Consider the following 16,099-nt stretch of genomic DNA (forward strand, 5'->3'; position numbering starts at 1 on the left):
CAGCCGCTTGCTGGCAAAAGAACAGAACTTTACCTGACGCAGCAGGTGCCATGTTCAGCATCGTCATTTATGACACAGTATTGTGGCTTTTCTATAGAAACAACAAGACCTAAAACCTCTCCAAGTTGTGTTATGTTGTCAAATATAAATCAATCACTTACTTTGAGAAACAGATATAGGACGACGGACGTCCTGAGAAGAACACCGAAGCAGGACATTCGGCTCATGATGCCGAACATCTGGGAGAAACTTCACAAGCGTTTCTTGCTAGTGTGCGCTTGCAATTCCAAACGTTACTTTTTCTTGAAAACTATCTCGACTTTTGATTTTATAGCCGCGTACAGTTTAGCCTTGTCGCTGGTGTGGTCTTGTAAACTGTTGCGTTGGCTCCGGTCGTCAAATGAGTGGTGGTGTTTATAGGAAGAAGTTACTTTTCTGTGTCCCCTTTTGCGGGGTGGAGCGGTGGCCTCTGGCGTCACTTTCAGAAGTTATAGTTGTGTGCATGTCTGTGCAGTCAGCTTGGCTATGCGCCTCCTCCTCTCCTTCACTTTCTGGCAATGGTCTCTGGTCATTTAATCAATGCTGTTGCTAACGTTACCGGGTCCTCTTCCTCCGCGAGGACTTCGGGGAGGAAGTCTTTCATTCAGAAATGTAGCCATCCCACATTCTTGCCATAACTCCGCGAAACAGTGTTTAGAAATACATCCATGACGGGGTTCCTCAACAATTCCAAGCACAGCCAAGGCAAATGTTAATGGAAACTAAAATCACAGCTTTCGGTAAGTATGTTCTAAAACATGTGTACATGACCAATACCATTTGATTTGAAGTCTTACCTCCACACCTAAATCATTTTAATATTATTTATATTGTGTATATTGAAACTGGTTGTTTACAATGGGCCTATGTCGCTTATTTGCATACATCAGACCTGAGTCATATACCAAATATATTGAACTGGCTTGATTTGTTGGCCCGGTATTTGAAGGAAAACATGGAGTAGTCCCAAAAGTGCAATCCCTTAAATCAAGTATAGCTTAAATGCTAGACCCAATCCACAAGATACATCCGTTTTTTTCATACAGAAAATTCGGGAAGTATTCAGACCCCTTGACCTTTTCCACATTGTTATGTTACAGCCTTATTCTAAAATTGATTAAATAAAAATAAAAACATCCTCATCAATCTACACACAATATCCCATAATGACAAACTGAAACAAGTTTTGTAGAAATTTCAGCTAATTTATAAAAATATATATATATATCTTATTTACATACATTTTCAGACTTTGCTATGAGAAATTTAGCTCAGGTGCATCCTGTTTCCATTGATCATCCTTGAGATGTTTCTACAACTTGACTGGAGTCCACCTGTGGTAAATTCAATTGATTGGACATGATTTGGAAAGGCACACACCTGTCTATATAAGGTCCCACAGTTGACAGTGCATGTCAGAGCAAAAGAAGAAATTGTACGTAGAGGTCCGAGACAGGATTGTGTCGAGGCACAGATCTGGGGAAGGGTAACAATAAATGTCTGTGTAACCAATGTGAAATGGCTAGCTAGTTAGCGGTGGTGCGCGCTAATAGCGTTTCAATCGGTGACATCACTTGCTCTAAAACCTTGAAGTAGTTGTTCCACTTGCTCTGCAAGGGCCGCGGCTTTTGTGGCGCGATGGGTAACGATGTTTCGTGGGTGGCTGTTGTCGGTGTGTGCAGAGGGTCCCTGGTTCGAGTCAAGGAGAGGGACGGAAGCTATTCTGTTACATTGATGCTGTTGACCCGGATCACTGGTTGCTGCGGAAAAGGAGGAGGTCAAAAGGGGGGTGAATGTAACCGATGTGAAATGGCTAGCTAGGTAGCGGTGGTGCTCGCTAATAGCATTTCTATCTGTCACGTCACTTGCTCTGAGACCTTGAAGTAGTTGTTCCCTTTTGTGAAGTGATGGGTAACGATGCTTCGATGGTGTCAGTTGTTGATGTGTGCAGAGGGTCCCTGGTTCGAGCCCAGGCAGCGGCGAGTAGGGGGACGGAAACAAAAGTGTTACATCTGCAGCATTGAAGGTCCCCAAGAACACAGTGGCCTCCATCAGTCTTCCTAGAGCTGGCCACCCGGCCAAACTGAGCAATCGGGGAGAAGGTCAGAGAGGTGACCAAGAGCCTCAGAGTTCCTCTGTGAAGATGGGAGAACCTTCCAGAAAGACAACCATCTCTGCAGTACTCCACCAATCAGGCCTTTATGGTAGTGGCCAGATGGAAGCCACTCCTCAGGAAAAAGCACATGACAGCCCGCTTGGAGTTTGTCAAATGGCACCTAAAGGACTCTCAGACCATGTGAAACAAGATGGAACTCTTTGAATGCTAAGCGTCACGTCTGGAAGAAACCTGCCACCGTCCCTACGGTAAAGCATGGTGGAATGATTTCCAGTGGCAGGGACTTGGAGACTAGTCAGGATCGAAGGGAAAGATGAACAGAGCAAAGTACAGAGAGATCCTTGCTGAAAACCTGCTCCAGAGCACTCAGGACCTCAGACTGGGGCGAAGGTTCACCTTCCAACAGGACAACGACCCTACGCACACAGCCAAGACAATGCAGGAGTGGCTTCGGGACAAGTCTCTGAATGTCCCTGAGTGGCCCAGCCAGAGCCCGGACTTGAAACCGATCAAACAACTCTGGAGAGAACTGAAAATAGCTTTGCAGCGACGCTCCCCATCCAACCTGACAGAGCTTGAGAGGATCTGCAGAAAAGAATGAGAGAAACTCCCCAAATACAGGTGTGGCAAGCTTGTAGCGTCATACCCAAGAAGACTCGAGGCTGTAATCGCTGCCAACGATGCTTCATCAAAGTACTGAGTAAAGGGCCTGAATACTTATGTAAATGTAATATTTCAGTTTTTTTTTTTATCTGTTTGTCATTATGGGGTATTGTGTGTAGATTGATGAGGGGGAAAAACAATTCAATACATTTTAGAATAAGGCTGTGACGTAACAAAATGTGGAAAAAGTCAAGGCGTCTGAATACTTTCCGAATACACTGTATGTTTCGTTGCGAACACGTTACTATTGATGTTCCTGACCAGATTTCACTTGTTTTCCCAAATTAAGCTCTGGGTAGCTACAGGAACACACTCTAAAAATGTGGGGCTCAACAAGGGTTCTTTCTAAGATTCTCAAAGTTCTTCGAAAGAACCTTAAGGTTCTTGGCACTGAAAATGGCCCCCAAAAGGTTCTTCCTCTCAAGCTCGGTTCATCGAGTAACCTCCTTAGTTGGTGGGGGTTCTTGCAGGAACCTAACTGCCCATCTGAAACATTTGAATTTGATTCTGAAAGGACAGCAGTTGTAGGCACTTCACTGAAATATGTTAAAATCTCCTAAATGTAAGGTTTGTCCCCTGTATAATCTAAATTGATATTTGTTTCTGATCATACCGTCTATCTATTCATATTTGTTCACATTTTTCTAAAACACAAAATGGACACAATTTAATGGATATCAATCAACAAATACCAAATAAGGAGGTTCCTCGATGAACCCCACCTCCTATGGGGTTCTTGGAAGAACCTTTTGGGGGCCATTTTCAGTGCCAAGAACCCTAAGGTATCAGAACTCAGGATAAGTCCCAGATGCAGACAACTAGAGTCACATATGTATTGACCCAAACAGGGGGCAGGCAAAAGACAGGTCAAAGGCACGCAGAGGTCCGTAATCCAGGGCAGAGTCAATAAGGTACGGAACAACCGGCAGGCTCGGGGTCAGAACAGGCAGAGGTTCACAAACAGGTCAGTCAGGCAGGTTCAAAACGGCAGGCAGGTTCGGGGTCAGGGCACGCTGAATGGTCAGAACCGGGGAAACTAGGAAACAGAACTTGAGAAAGCAGGGAGACGGAGAAACACGCTGGTAAGACCTGACAAGACAAGACGAACTAGCATCAAACAGAGAACACAGGTATAAATACACTGGGGATAATGAGGAAGATGGGTGACACCTGGAGGGGGGTGGAGACAAGCACAAAGACAGGTTAAACAGATCAGGATGTGACATAAGGTTCTTCAAAGTCAAAGAACTTTAAGGATCTTAGAAGAACCCTTGTTGAACTCCTAATTCTTAGAGTGTAAGGTTTGTTTCATTCACAACTAAAATTGCTAAATAACTCTAAATCTAGCATATAGGACCTGTTTCAAATGATCACTCTTATGCTCAACATAGCCACTTCATATGAGCAGTTGCTCTGTAATGGGGAAATATCATTTATATTTTATTCAGCTATGTCCATTTACACTCTTCTTACTATAAAACAAATATTAAATAAAATAATAGCACAGGACGTGCATATCTTGTCAGCTAAATGAACTAGCCTAAAGCCTATGGCATGGCGCGTAGCCAGATAATTTAGACTACAGTATGCCAACTCATATTCTGTTCTTCTGAAATACATTTTCTTCATATCATAATGTTTCTTTAGACGTGACTAAAATAAATAATGATTTTTTTCTGATGGTGTATATTAAATTGACTTATTAGACTTTTTTAAATGTTGATGTTCCAAAGGTGTTCATCACTGGCTTGTATGCGTGGAGGCCTGGAGATGCTTAACATGTTAATGTTAATTAACGGTCAATTGCCATGGGACCGGCAGTTTTTTGCATGACAATAACCGGCTGACAAAATGTCATGACTGCCACAGCCCTAACCGGGTTAGGGTTAGTTTCTAGTGTTCCGGGAACAGAACTTTTATTTGAGAACCAAACAGAACCTTTATTTGAGAACAGTTAATAACGTATTTTTTTTGTTCCAAACATATTCTTAATATTCCTACACTCTTAGAAATGTAGGGGATATAGGGGAACCCTTTTTGGTGCAATAAGCTCTTTGCAAAGGGTTCTACCTAGAACCCTCTATCTGGGGTTCTTCATAAAACCTCCTGTAAATAGTTCTACCTAGAACACTATGAAGAGTTCTGCCTAGAAACCTCTATGAACGGTTCTACCAAGAACTCTTTTATCCTCAAGGTTCCACTGATAACTCTTTTATCTTTGAAGGTGTTCTTCCTAGAACCCTTTATTATATATATTTTTTTTTAAACATTTTTTCCCCCCGATTTGGATCTTGTCCCATCGCTGCAACTCACCAACGGGCTCGGGAGGCAAAGGTGAAGTAATGCGTCCTCCGAAACATGACCTGCCAAACCAAATCTTAACACCTGCCCGCTTTACCGGAAGCCAGCCGCACCAATGTGTCAGAGGAAACCTGATGACTGGAACCCCCCCGGCTAAACCCTCTCCTAACCTGGACGAAGCTGGGTCAAGTGTGCGCCAGCCCCATGGGCCAATCACGGCCAGTTGTGCCTTAGTGCCTTAGACATCTGCGCCACTCGGGAGGCCTAGACCTTTTATGAGTGGTTCCACTAGCCTTATTAGCCTTTAAAATTAAACTCTCTCTGACAATACATTACATGCTGTATATCATAAGCCTTTCTTTGAGGACCTATTTATCATAGAATTGAGAATTAGAATACTAGAATGGAAATGAACCTTCTTATGATGGTCTAAAGGTCAGCCACCATGGGTGTTGCAAATTCCTACTTAAATTCACACTTTATTTGAGCTGATGCTGTTACACTTTCACAGCGTTAGATAATGAACTCCTGTGTTGTTACCTAACTCGTTTTGGGGTGTTGTTTTAACACTAGCGTATAGCCTTATTTGCATATTTCTTTCCCAGGGTGCCTTTTGAGTCCATTTTTTAGGTACATGAATGTTTGCCCTCCTTCAAAAGAAGAAGGGAGGAAAGGAAACAAAAGCACTCAGGTTCCAGCCAGGGCAAATACTGAACACAATGGACTTTCCTAATTAAGGAAAAGTGGTTATATATACTGGCTGCTGGCCACACGTGTCCCGAGGGGTCTTCAAGGGGCTTTAGGGCTGCATTATAATCCAAAAACCTTGCTCCCTTCCTTCTACCCTTGTTGACTCCCTTCCTTCTACCCTCGTTGATTCCCTTCCTTTTAGATCTGTGAGAATTGGGTGTATTTTTCACTAGTAGGTCAGCTCATCAGGTAGACTAAGACAAGTCGAGTTTCAACCAGCATAGAATGACACTGTAAGAGTACAGGTTTTGGACTGGAAAACTGGGTAAGCAAAGAGTTGTGACAGCTCTAAAAAACCTGATTCTGCTAATCAGCTACCCATCAGGACATTCCTTAGCTGGGTCAGATGTGTTAGATTACGGCTGGAGCAAACGCCTGGAAGCAAAGGAGTTCTCCAGGAGGAGGGCTACTTTGCTTCAAGACTTAGAGAGGTTGAGTCTGTCTCTCACGGGGAGATGGAAAGTTGAGCATGTGTCAACAATAGAGGTTGAGCCTGTCTGTATCACACCTTTACACCGGATGGGCAGACACATTTTCCCCGCCACGATTCCACTGGAGTTTAATTAAAATAAATATAAGATAATTATGGGAGGATGTTTTTAAAACGGTCAGATCCAAATGGGCCTCGCCTTTCCTCTGTCACATACTCTAGTAAACTAAGACTGTACCCTTTGCACCCTCCACTGGTCTCGGCCTCTCTGGTTTGAGGAGAAAAACGTTATGAAAACAAATGTTTGTGATGCTTGTGTCAGCATTTCATGTTAGATATTCCCCAAGGAGCCCCATGAAGGAAATACCCATTTAAGTCACATTGGGACCTAAAGTAAACTGGGAATGTTTCTTTTTCACTTCCTGGAATATCAACTGTGCTTGTGAGTTTAACGATGTCTTACTCCCGGAAACTCCACATAATGATTACCCTAGGAAAAGATGGACGGGGCCACTCAGTGTCTGCAGAAAGTGTAGTTTAAGCTTATACAGAGTTCAGGGTAGCTGGGTTGCCAGATTTTGTTGTTTTAACCAGGAGTTTGCCTGATATGGCAACCAGGGCAGGCTAAGTTCAGGGAGGAAAGTGAGGAGAGGAGAAAGCGATGAATGTATATGAACGGACAAAGCCATCGATCACGTGACATCATTCATTCCTATGTGAAGACTCAATAGTGCTTTGAAGCCAAATTATGTCGATTAAGATGGCTTCTCATGGAGACATAATACGCGCAGTTTGAGCTACTCCAGGATGTGACGTTGCAAGACAGCTCAGTGCTGCCATTAGCAACTTAATTATCTTAATAACTTCTTCTGTAATAATCGGTTCAAGGACACACATCTGGTGTATTAGAAACAATTATTGGGACCATGACTGTTTTCTAAACATATTTTTGTTTTCACGAAGATTGCCATTTTCCCATTCACTATAATGGAGGATCCTGTTTTCTGTTAAAAATACATTATTTAGGCGGGGGAGGGGGGATAACTCCTCTTCAGGATCACTCTGTTGTATTGGACTGTACTGTTCTGTACTCAATAAAATGTATTTATAAAGGACTTTTTACATCAGCCGATGTCACAAAGTGCTGCACTGAAACCCAGCCTAAAACCCCAAACAGCAAGCAATGCAGATGTAGAAGCACAGTGGCCAGGAAAAACTCCCTTGAAAGGCCGGAACCTAGGAAGAAATCAAGCGAGGAACCAGGCTATGAGGGGTGGCCAGTCCTCTTCTGGCTGTGCCGGGTGGAGATTATAACAGTACGTACATGGACAAGATGTTAAAACGTTCATAGATGACCAGCAGAGTCAAATAATAATAATCACAGTGGTTGTAGAGGGTGCAACAGGTCAGCACCTCAGGAGTGAATGTCAGTTGGCTTTTCATAGCCGATCATTCAGAGTTAGAGACAGCAGGTGCGATAGAGAAAGAGAGTCGAAAACAGCAGGTACGGGACAAGGTAGCATGTCCGGTGAACAGGTCAGGCTTCCATAGCCGCAGGCAGAACAGTTGAAACTGGAGCAGCAGCACGACCAGGTGGACTGGGGACAGCAAGGAGTCATCAGGCCAGGTAGTCCTGAGGTCCTCAGAGAGAAGAGAAGAGAGAGAGAACACCGTACTGTATTCAATGTCCAAACGCTTGGCTAAAGGGAGAGTACTTTTTAATGTCTTTTTACATTTGAAATCTCTGTCCCAACCATCCATTAAAGGCATAGAGTTTAATTTAAGTCTGTATGAAACTGTCATTTTCCACTATCTACCTCCTGAGAATTCTCTCTTTCTCTCTCTGCCTCCCTCTCTCCCTCATTTGTCAAACTGTAGTTCCCATCATGACCAGTGACTGTGGATGTTTACGTCTGTACTGCCAAACCATGTTCCAGTTCATATCCACCTTGTTTAGTTTGGACACTCTTAATATGCAGGGCTCACAATCTCTCTGTACAAATAATTATGTTATCAGACCCACTCCACTGTCCTCTCCTCTGAAACGCTTCCACAGGACACATCATAATAGGAAAATACACAATGTTACCAGTAGTGATGACATTATTACCATTAGGTAACACTTTACTGTACACCCAGTGTCATAACACGATATGACAAGATCATAATCATTTCATAATGTCATAATATCATAATATCACTTCATAACACTGTCATGACCCATATATTTACACCTATGGTGACATAACTTGCATTATTTTATGGCCGGTTATGACACCTACTGTACATAAATGTCAAAACCCACATTTATTCAAATTCATTTTTTCCCCGCCAAAAAGTTTTTTTTCGTTTTAAAGTTTGTTTCTTAAATCCTTTGTTGTTGTAGTAATTAATACTTTATAGTGATGTTTTTTTCATCATATTTTAGATAACTTGTAGAAAATACACTTTATGACACTGTTATGAAGCATTATACAACAGGTGGATCTAATTTTGAATGCTGATTGGTTAATATCGCATTCCAGCCGGTGTCTATTCCACAAGTTACCACCGGCTAAATCTATGACGTGAAATGCCTATTTACTGTGTTCTATTTTACTGCGCAATCCACTGTTTCATCAGCCCAGCCAGGCAATTTATCAACTCCTCTATAAAAAACATCTAGACATTATCTCACATTTCCTTTAGACTAACATTTAGTTTTCAACAGATTTGTATAAACCTTACTGTCTGTCTCTCCAACATTTGCAACATTGTTTCAATATTCAAATTCGTTCTCCAGCTGTCCCATAGTCATGAACGTGTCGGGACAAGACAGACAGGCAGCCAGCGTTTCTCAGCCAGTTGAAATCACGAATCAGCTGACATCATTTATGGATATACAAAGAAATGTAAATTGAAAAAAGGTCAAACTAAACGAAGTTAGCAGCTAGTTTGCAGTCTTTCCAGTTTCAATTTGAAGTGATTGTGTTAGCTGTGTTGTTGGCTAGCTCCTCTGAACAACAGTGTCCTGATGAGTGAGCAATTTTCTATGCCAGGCGAAATCGAGCCTCATTAGCTCATTGTCATGGATGTATCCAAGTAAATGTCCCTAGAAAACAGCTTAACCTCTCTAGGATAGGGGGCGACATTTTCACTTTTGGATGAATTGGTGCCCAAATTGAACGGCCTTGTACTCTGTCCTAGATCATATGATATGCATATTATTATTACTATTGTATAGAAAACACTCTGAAGTTTCTAAAACTGTTTGAATTATATCTGTGAGTAAAACAGAACTCATAAGGCAGGCAAACTTCCGAACAGAAAGTGAAAATTCTGAAATGCGTCGCTGTGAAAGTCCTCGCCTATTCAATTCTCCTATATTTATGGATCTGTATGCACTTCATACGCCTTCCACTAGATGTCAACAGGCAGTAGAACGTGGAATGAAGCGTCTAGCTTGATGTGGGACCGGATGAGAGCCATTGGAGTGACTGGTCAGGCAGATTGCCAGTTCTTGGTCAAGCACACTGGGCATGTGATGTCCTTCTCTGCCATGGGTTATATAGACATGAAGAAATGCTCCGTTTGGGACGTTATTGGATATATATGAGAAAAACATCCTGAAGATTGATTCTCAACTGAGTTTGACCAGTTTATTCGATTTGTAATATCATTTTTTTAAGTTTTCGTTCATTAGCGTAAATTTGTATGGACACGTGAACTACACATGCTAGCCAAAGTTGCTAATTCGACAGAAGTAATGGGCATTATAAAACAAAACAACGATTTATTGTGGAACTAGGATTCCTGGCACTGCATTCTGATGAAAGTTCAAAGGTAAGGGAATATTTATGATGTTATTTCGTATTTCTGTTGACTCCAACATGGCGGAGAATGGCTGAGCGCCGTCTCAGATTATTGCATGGGATGCTTTTTACTAAAGTTATTTTTTAAATCTAACAGCGGTTGCATTAAGAACCAGTGTATTTTTTATTATATGTAAAACATGTATCTTTCATCAAAGTTTTATGATGAGTATTTCTGTATTTCACGTGGCTATCTGTAATTACTCTCGCTATTTTGGAGCCATTTCTGAACATGGCGCCAATGTAAAACCACGATTTGTAGCTATAAATATGCACATTATCGAACAAAACATAAATGTATTGTATAACATGATGTCATATGACTGTCATCTGATGAAGTTGTTCAAAGGTTAGTGATTCATTTTATCTCTATTTGTGGGTTTTGTGAAAGCTATCTTTGCTGTGAAAAAATGGTGGTGTGTTTTTGGATATGGTGGTGAGCTAACATAAATATATGTTGTGTTTTCGCTGTAAAACATTTTAAAAATCTGATTTAATAATAAAAATAATTGTGGGTTTTACACTCTTATGTAGGTCTTATAACCAGCCATAAAATAACTTCTGTGGTAGGTTTTGTGAGTTTTACACTCTTATGTAGGTCTTATAACCAGCCATAAAATAACTTCTGTGGTAGGTTTTGTGGGTTTTGCACTCTTATGTAGGTGTCATAACCAGCCATAATATAACGCAATGAATATAGTAACAGGTCTAAATATGTGTCATGACAGTGTTATGGCTTTTTATGACATGGTTATGACCATGTTGGGTGTCAAGTAAAGTGTTACACATTATTGGCATACTAAAGATGATATTAGGACTGTGGCCTTGTGGGGTGGGGGGAGGGGGGGGGCTTGGGAAGAACATGATCTTCACTCCATTAAAGACTAGTTCCTTGCAGAGCAGAGAGAGACTTGTATAAACACACACACACATGCTCTGATACATACACACACAAACACACACAATGATACATACACACAAACAATGATATATACACAAACACACACAATGATACATATACACACACACAGATAAACACACACACACTCAGTGGCAGTAGAGCTTCACGTAAACAGAGAAGATTGCAGCACAAACAGACACATATGGGTCATACTTGCAAACGTAAGCAACCCTGTGTATAATGGCACCACAATGGCTGTCGTTTTATTGGTTCTTAATCAACTGTGCTATTTTGCTTGTTTTTTCGCATTGTTTGCAACTTATTTTGTACATAATGTTGCTGCTACCATCTCACCCGAACAGCCCCCCAGTCCAGAGCCTCCAGCGACGTCCTCCAGTCCGGAGCCTCCAGCGACGGTCTCCAGTAGGGAGCCTCCAGCGGCGGTCTCCAGTCCGGAGCCTCCAGCGACAGTCTCCAGTCCGGAGCCTCCAGCGGCGGTCTCCATTACGGAACCTCCAGCGACGTTCTCCAGTCCGGAGCCTCCAGTGACGGTCTCCAGTCCGGAGCCTCCAGCGATGGTCTCCAGTCCGGGGCCCGCAACGAGGGTGCCCAGTCCGGGGCCCGCAACGAGGGTGCACAGTCCGGGGCCCGCAACGAGGGTGCACAGTCCGGGGCCCGCTACGAGGGTGCCCAGTCCCGGGCCCGCTACGAGGTTACCCATTCCGGGTTCGGCGGCGAGGGTCCCCGGACCAGAGGCGCCACCAAGGTGGGGGAAGCCAGAGGCGGATGGGGGTCTACGTCCCGCACCAGAGCCGCCGCCGTAAAGGAAGCCCACCCGGACCCTCCCCTTTAGAGGAGTCAGGTTTTGCGGCCGGAGTCTGCACCTTTGGGGGGGGGGGGGGGGGGGGGGGGGGCATAGAGAGGCCCTGGCCATAGAGAGGCCTTTATTCTCTATTTTGGTTAGGCCAGGGTGTGACTAGCGTGGGCATTCTAGTTTCTTTATTTCTATGTTTTCTATTTCTTTGTGTTTGGCCGGGTGTGGTTCTCAATCAGAGGCAGCTGTCTATCATTGTCTCTGATTGAGAACCATACTTACCATACCCTTTTTTCCACCTGTCTTTGTGGGAAGTTTACTTTGTTTGATGGCACATAGCCTTAAGCTTCACGGTTTGTTTTTGTATTGTTTATTGTTTTGTTGGCGACATCTACTATTAAAAGTATGTACGCTCACCACGCTGCACCTTGGTCCTCTTTTCCAACGGCCGTGACAACGGGACATTAAAAACTGTAAAATCTTATGTTTCACCGAGTCGTGGCTGAACATCGACATGAATAACTGTAATATTTATGTTTTACCGAGTCAGGGCTGAACGACGACATGAATAACATACAGCTTGCCGGTTATACACTATCGGAAGAATAGAACAAGGGGTGGCGGTCTATGTATATTTGTAAACAACAGCTGGTTCAAGATGTCTAAGGAACTCTCAAGGTTTTGCTCGCCTAAGGTAGAGTATCTCATGATAAGCTATAGACCACACTATCTACCTAGAGAGTTTATCTGTATTTTTCGTAGCTGTCTACATACCATCACAGACCGATGCTGGCATCCAGAGGCGGTGCTCCTTGTGGCCGGGGACTTTAATGCAGGGAAACTTAAATCTGTTTTACATAATTTCTATCAGTATATTAAATGTGCAACCAGAGGGAAAAAACTGTAGACTACTTCTACTCCACACACAGAGAGACTTACAAAGCTCTCCCTCGTCCTCCATTTGGCAAATCTGACCATAATTCTATCCTCCTGATTCCTGCTTACAAACTAAAATTAAAGCAGGAAGCACCAGTGACTCGGACCAATAAAAAAAGTGGTCAGATGAAGCAGATGCTAAACTACAGGACTGTTTTGCTAGCTCAGACTGGAATATGTTCCGGGATTCTTCCAATGGCATTGAGGATTACACCACATCAGTCACTAGCTTCATCAATAAGTGAATCGATGACGTCATCCCCACAGTGACTGTACGTACAACCCCAACCAGAAGCCATGGATTACAGGCAACATCCGCACTGAGCTAAAGGGTAGAGCTGCCGCTTTCAAGGAGCGGGACTGTAACCTGGAAGCTTAAAAGAAATCCCGCTATGCCCTCCGACGAACCATCAAACTGGCAAAGTGTCAATACAGGACTAAGATTGAATCCTACTACACAGTCTCTGACGCTCGTCGGATGTGGCAGGGCTTGCAAACTATTACAGACGGATTACCAGGACGTGTACATGCGCTGACCAACTGGAAAGTGTCTTCACTGACATTTTCAAACTCTCCCTGTCTGAGTCTGTAATACCAACATGTTTCAATCAGACAACCATAGTCCCTGTGGTCCCTGTGCCCAAGAACACTAAGTTAACCTGCCTAAATGACTACCAACCCTTAGCACTCACGTCTGTAGCCATGAAGTGCTTTGAAAGGCTGGTCATGGCTCACATCAACACACATTATGCCAGAAACCCTAGACCCTTTTCAATTTGCATACTGCCCCAATAGATCCCCCAATGATGCAATCTCTATTGCACTCCACACTGCCCTTTCACATCTGGACAAAAGGAACAACTATGTGAGAATGCTATTCATTGACTACAGCTCAGCGTTCAACACCATAGTACCCTCAAACCTCATCACTAAGCTAAAGACCCTGGGAATGAACACCTACCTCTGCAACTGGATCCTGGACTTCCTGATTGGCCCCCAGGTGGTAAGGGTAGGTAACAACACATTTTCCACGCTGATCCTCAACACGGGGGCCCCTCAGGGGTGTGTCCTCAGTCCCCTCCTGTACACCCTGTTCACTCACGCCTGCATGGCCAGGCACGACTCCAACACCATCATTAAGTTTGCCGTTGATCACCGACAATGACGAGACATCCTATCGGGAGGAGGTCAGAGACTTGACCGTGTGGCGCAAGGACAACAACCTCTCCCTCAAAGTGATCAAGACAAAGGAGATGATTGTGGACTACAGGAAAAGGAGGATCGAGCACGCCCCCATTCTCATCGACGGGGCTGTAGTGGAGCAGGTTGAGAGCTTCAAGTTCCTTGGCATCCACATCACCAACAAACTAACATGGTCCAAGCACACCAAGACATTCGTGAAGAGGGCACAACAAAACCTATTTCCCCTCAGGAGACTGAAAAGATCCTCAAAAGGTTCTACAGCTGCACCATCAAGAGCATCCTGATGGGTTGCATCGCTGCCCGGTATGGCAATTGCTCGGCCTCAAACCACAAGTCACTACAAAGGGTAGTGCGTACGGCCCAGTACATCATTGGGGCCAAGCTTCCTGCCATCGAGGACCTCTATACCAGGCGGTGTCAGAGGAAGGCCCTAAAAATTGTCAAAGACTCCAGCCACTCTAGTCATAGACTGGTTTCTCTGCTACCGCAAGGCAAGCGGTACCGGATCGCCAAGTCTAGGTCCAAGAGGTTTCTAAACAGCTTCTACCCCCAAGCCATAAGACTCCTGAACATCTAATCAAATGGCTACCCAGACAATTTGTATTGCGCCCCCCCCCCCCCTTCTATGCTACTCTCTGTTATTATCTATGCATAGTCACTTTAATAACTCTACCTACATCTACATATTACCTCAATTACCTTGACTAACTGGTGCCCCTAAACATTGACACTGTACCAACATGTTAGCCCTATGCTAAACTCACCTGGTGGCAGTGGTTCTATCCTAGAACAAGTTCTGCATCAGCCAATTAAAAGTTGTCAAAGTTCTGGACGTAGTGTTCCAACACTTGCTGCGTATACAGTACAGTAGGCAGGCAATGTGCTGAACAGGCAATCATAGCTAACTATTTTGGTCGATTACAAGCAAAATTATTATTGAATCACAAAGTGTAACAGAAAATGCATGCAGCATTTCTTACCTTTTTTGATTGCTCCTGTTTACTTGTGCATTTGAAGGATACAAACCATGTTAATGAACATGCAATTTCTGACCCAATAAGGTCTGGATATTCAGCTGAATAAAAGCAATCAAAACTGATGGTATGATACAGGCCTGTGTTTACACTAGTCTATAAATGATGCTTCTGCAGTGACAGATATTTACCACTAGATGTCCTACATATTCACGAGAGGAACACCTCACCATGTTTTGCTTTGACCAGGAAATATTCATACATTAGAGTACTGTTGCACAGTATTGGCTCCGACAATACTTTCACTTTTACCCCCACAGTCATTTTAAATACATATTAGGTTGGAAATCAGATAGAGAGCAGTGCACTGTTTGATTGTTCAAGGCTTGTAATTTCTAAATGTCCATCTATATTATTGGTGAGGAATTTAAATGGACCTGATAACATCTCCGTCGTGGCAAAGTGATGTAAGAATTCCAACATGGTGACCATGGAGCCTGTCAACTCAAGGCTGATGGGTACCAGGCCTTCTCCAGTATCTTTAACCTGTAGTCGGTTTGCCCTACCCGCGGATGACCTCCGGGGAACAACTTGTGTTTGTCTGTGCGTATGTGTGTGTGCATATGTAGAAAAAACAGTTTTGTGCGTCACAATACCGCAGTATCCTGCTGAGCTAAAGCCTGATTAGAGAGAGCATGTGCTTTACTGTATTATTATTGAACTGTTTTGGTGTTAATGAGATGGGGGGACATACACAGAGACAGAGGGAGAGCATGTCTTGTAGTGTGCTTGTGTTGATGGCTTATGGACTCCTGGTCAGTTCAGAGGGCTGCCAAAGAAAAGCTACCGTGTGTATTACATCACATATAGCTAGAGAGAGATGGGGAGGAATAAAGAGAGAGATATCTGGAGAAAGAGAGAGAGTGAAAGGGAACGAGAGCGATAGTGAGCGTAGGAGAACGCGAGGGGATGACATAAAGAGACGGAGAGAGGAGGGGGAAAAAAGGATGAGCAACAGAGAGAGAGGGAAAAGATAGGGAAAGGGAGAGGTGGGTGGCAAAGCCTACAGCTTGGTATGAGAGGGGACAGTGGGGGTGCTCACTGCTCAGCGATGTGTTATG

The 16,099-nt window shown here is 43.6% G+C and overlaps 1 protein-coding gene across 1 annotated transcript in view; it reads right to left on the bottom strand.

Annotated features, from left to right (window-relative positions):
• The window catches only part of ptprja (protein tyrosine phosphatase receptor type Ja), a 63,138-nt gene extending 62,592 nt beyond the window's left edge, over positions 1–546 (bottom strand). Inside the window, exon 1 of the mRNA XM_055934645.1 lies at positions 162–546. Within this exon, the coding sequence (XP_055790620.1) occupies positions 162–239 (78 nt within the window). The 5' untranslated portion in view covers positions 240–546. The remainder of the gene's footprint in view (positions 1–161) is intronic.
• Positions 547–16,099: the final 15,553 nt, after the last annotated feature.

Source organism: Salvelinus fontinalis, chromosome 9, assembly GCF_029448725.1.
Source record: "Salvelinus fontinalis isolate EN_2023a chromosome 9, ASM2944872v1, whole genome shotgun sequence".
In the NCBI taxonomy this organism is placed as follows: domain Eukaryota; kingdom Metazoa; phylum Chordata; class Actinopteri; order Salmoniformes; family Salmonidae; genus Salvelinus; species Salvelinus fontinalis.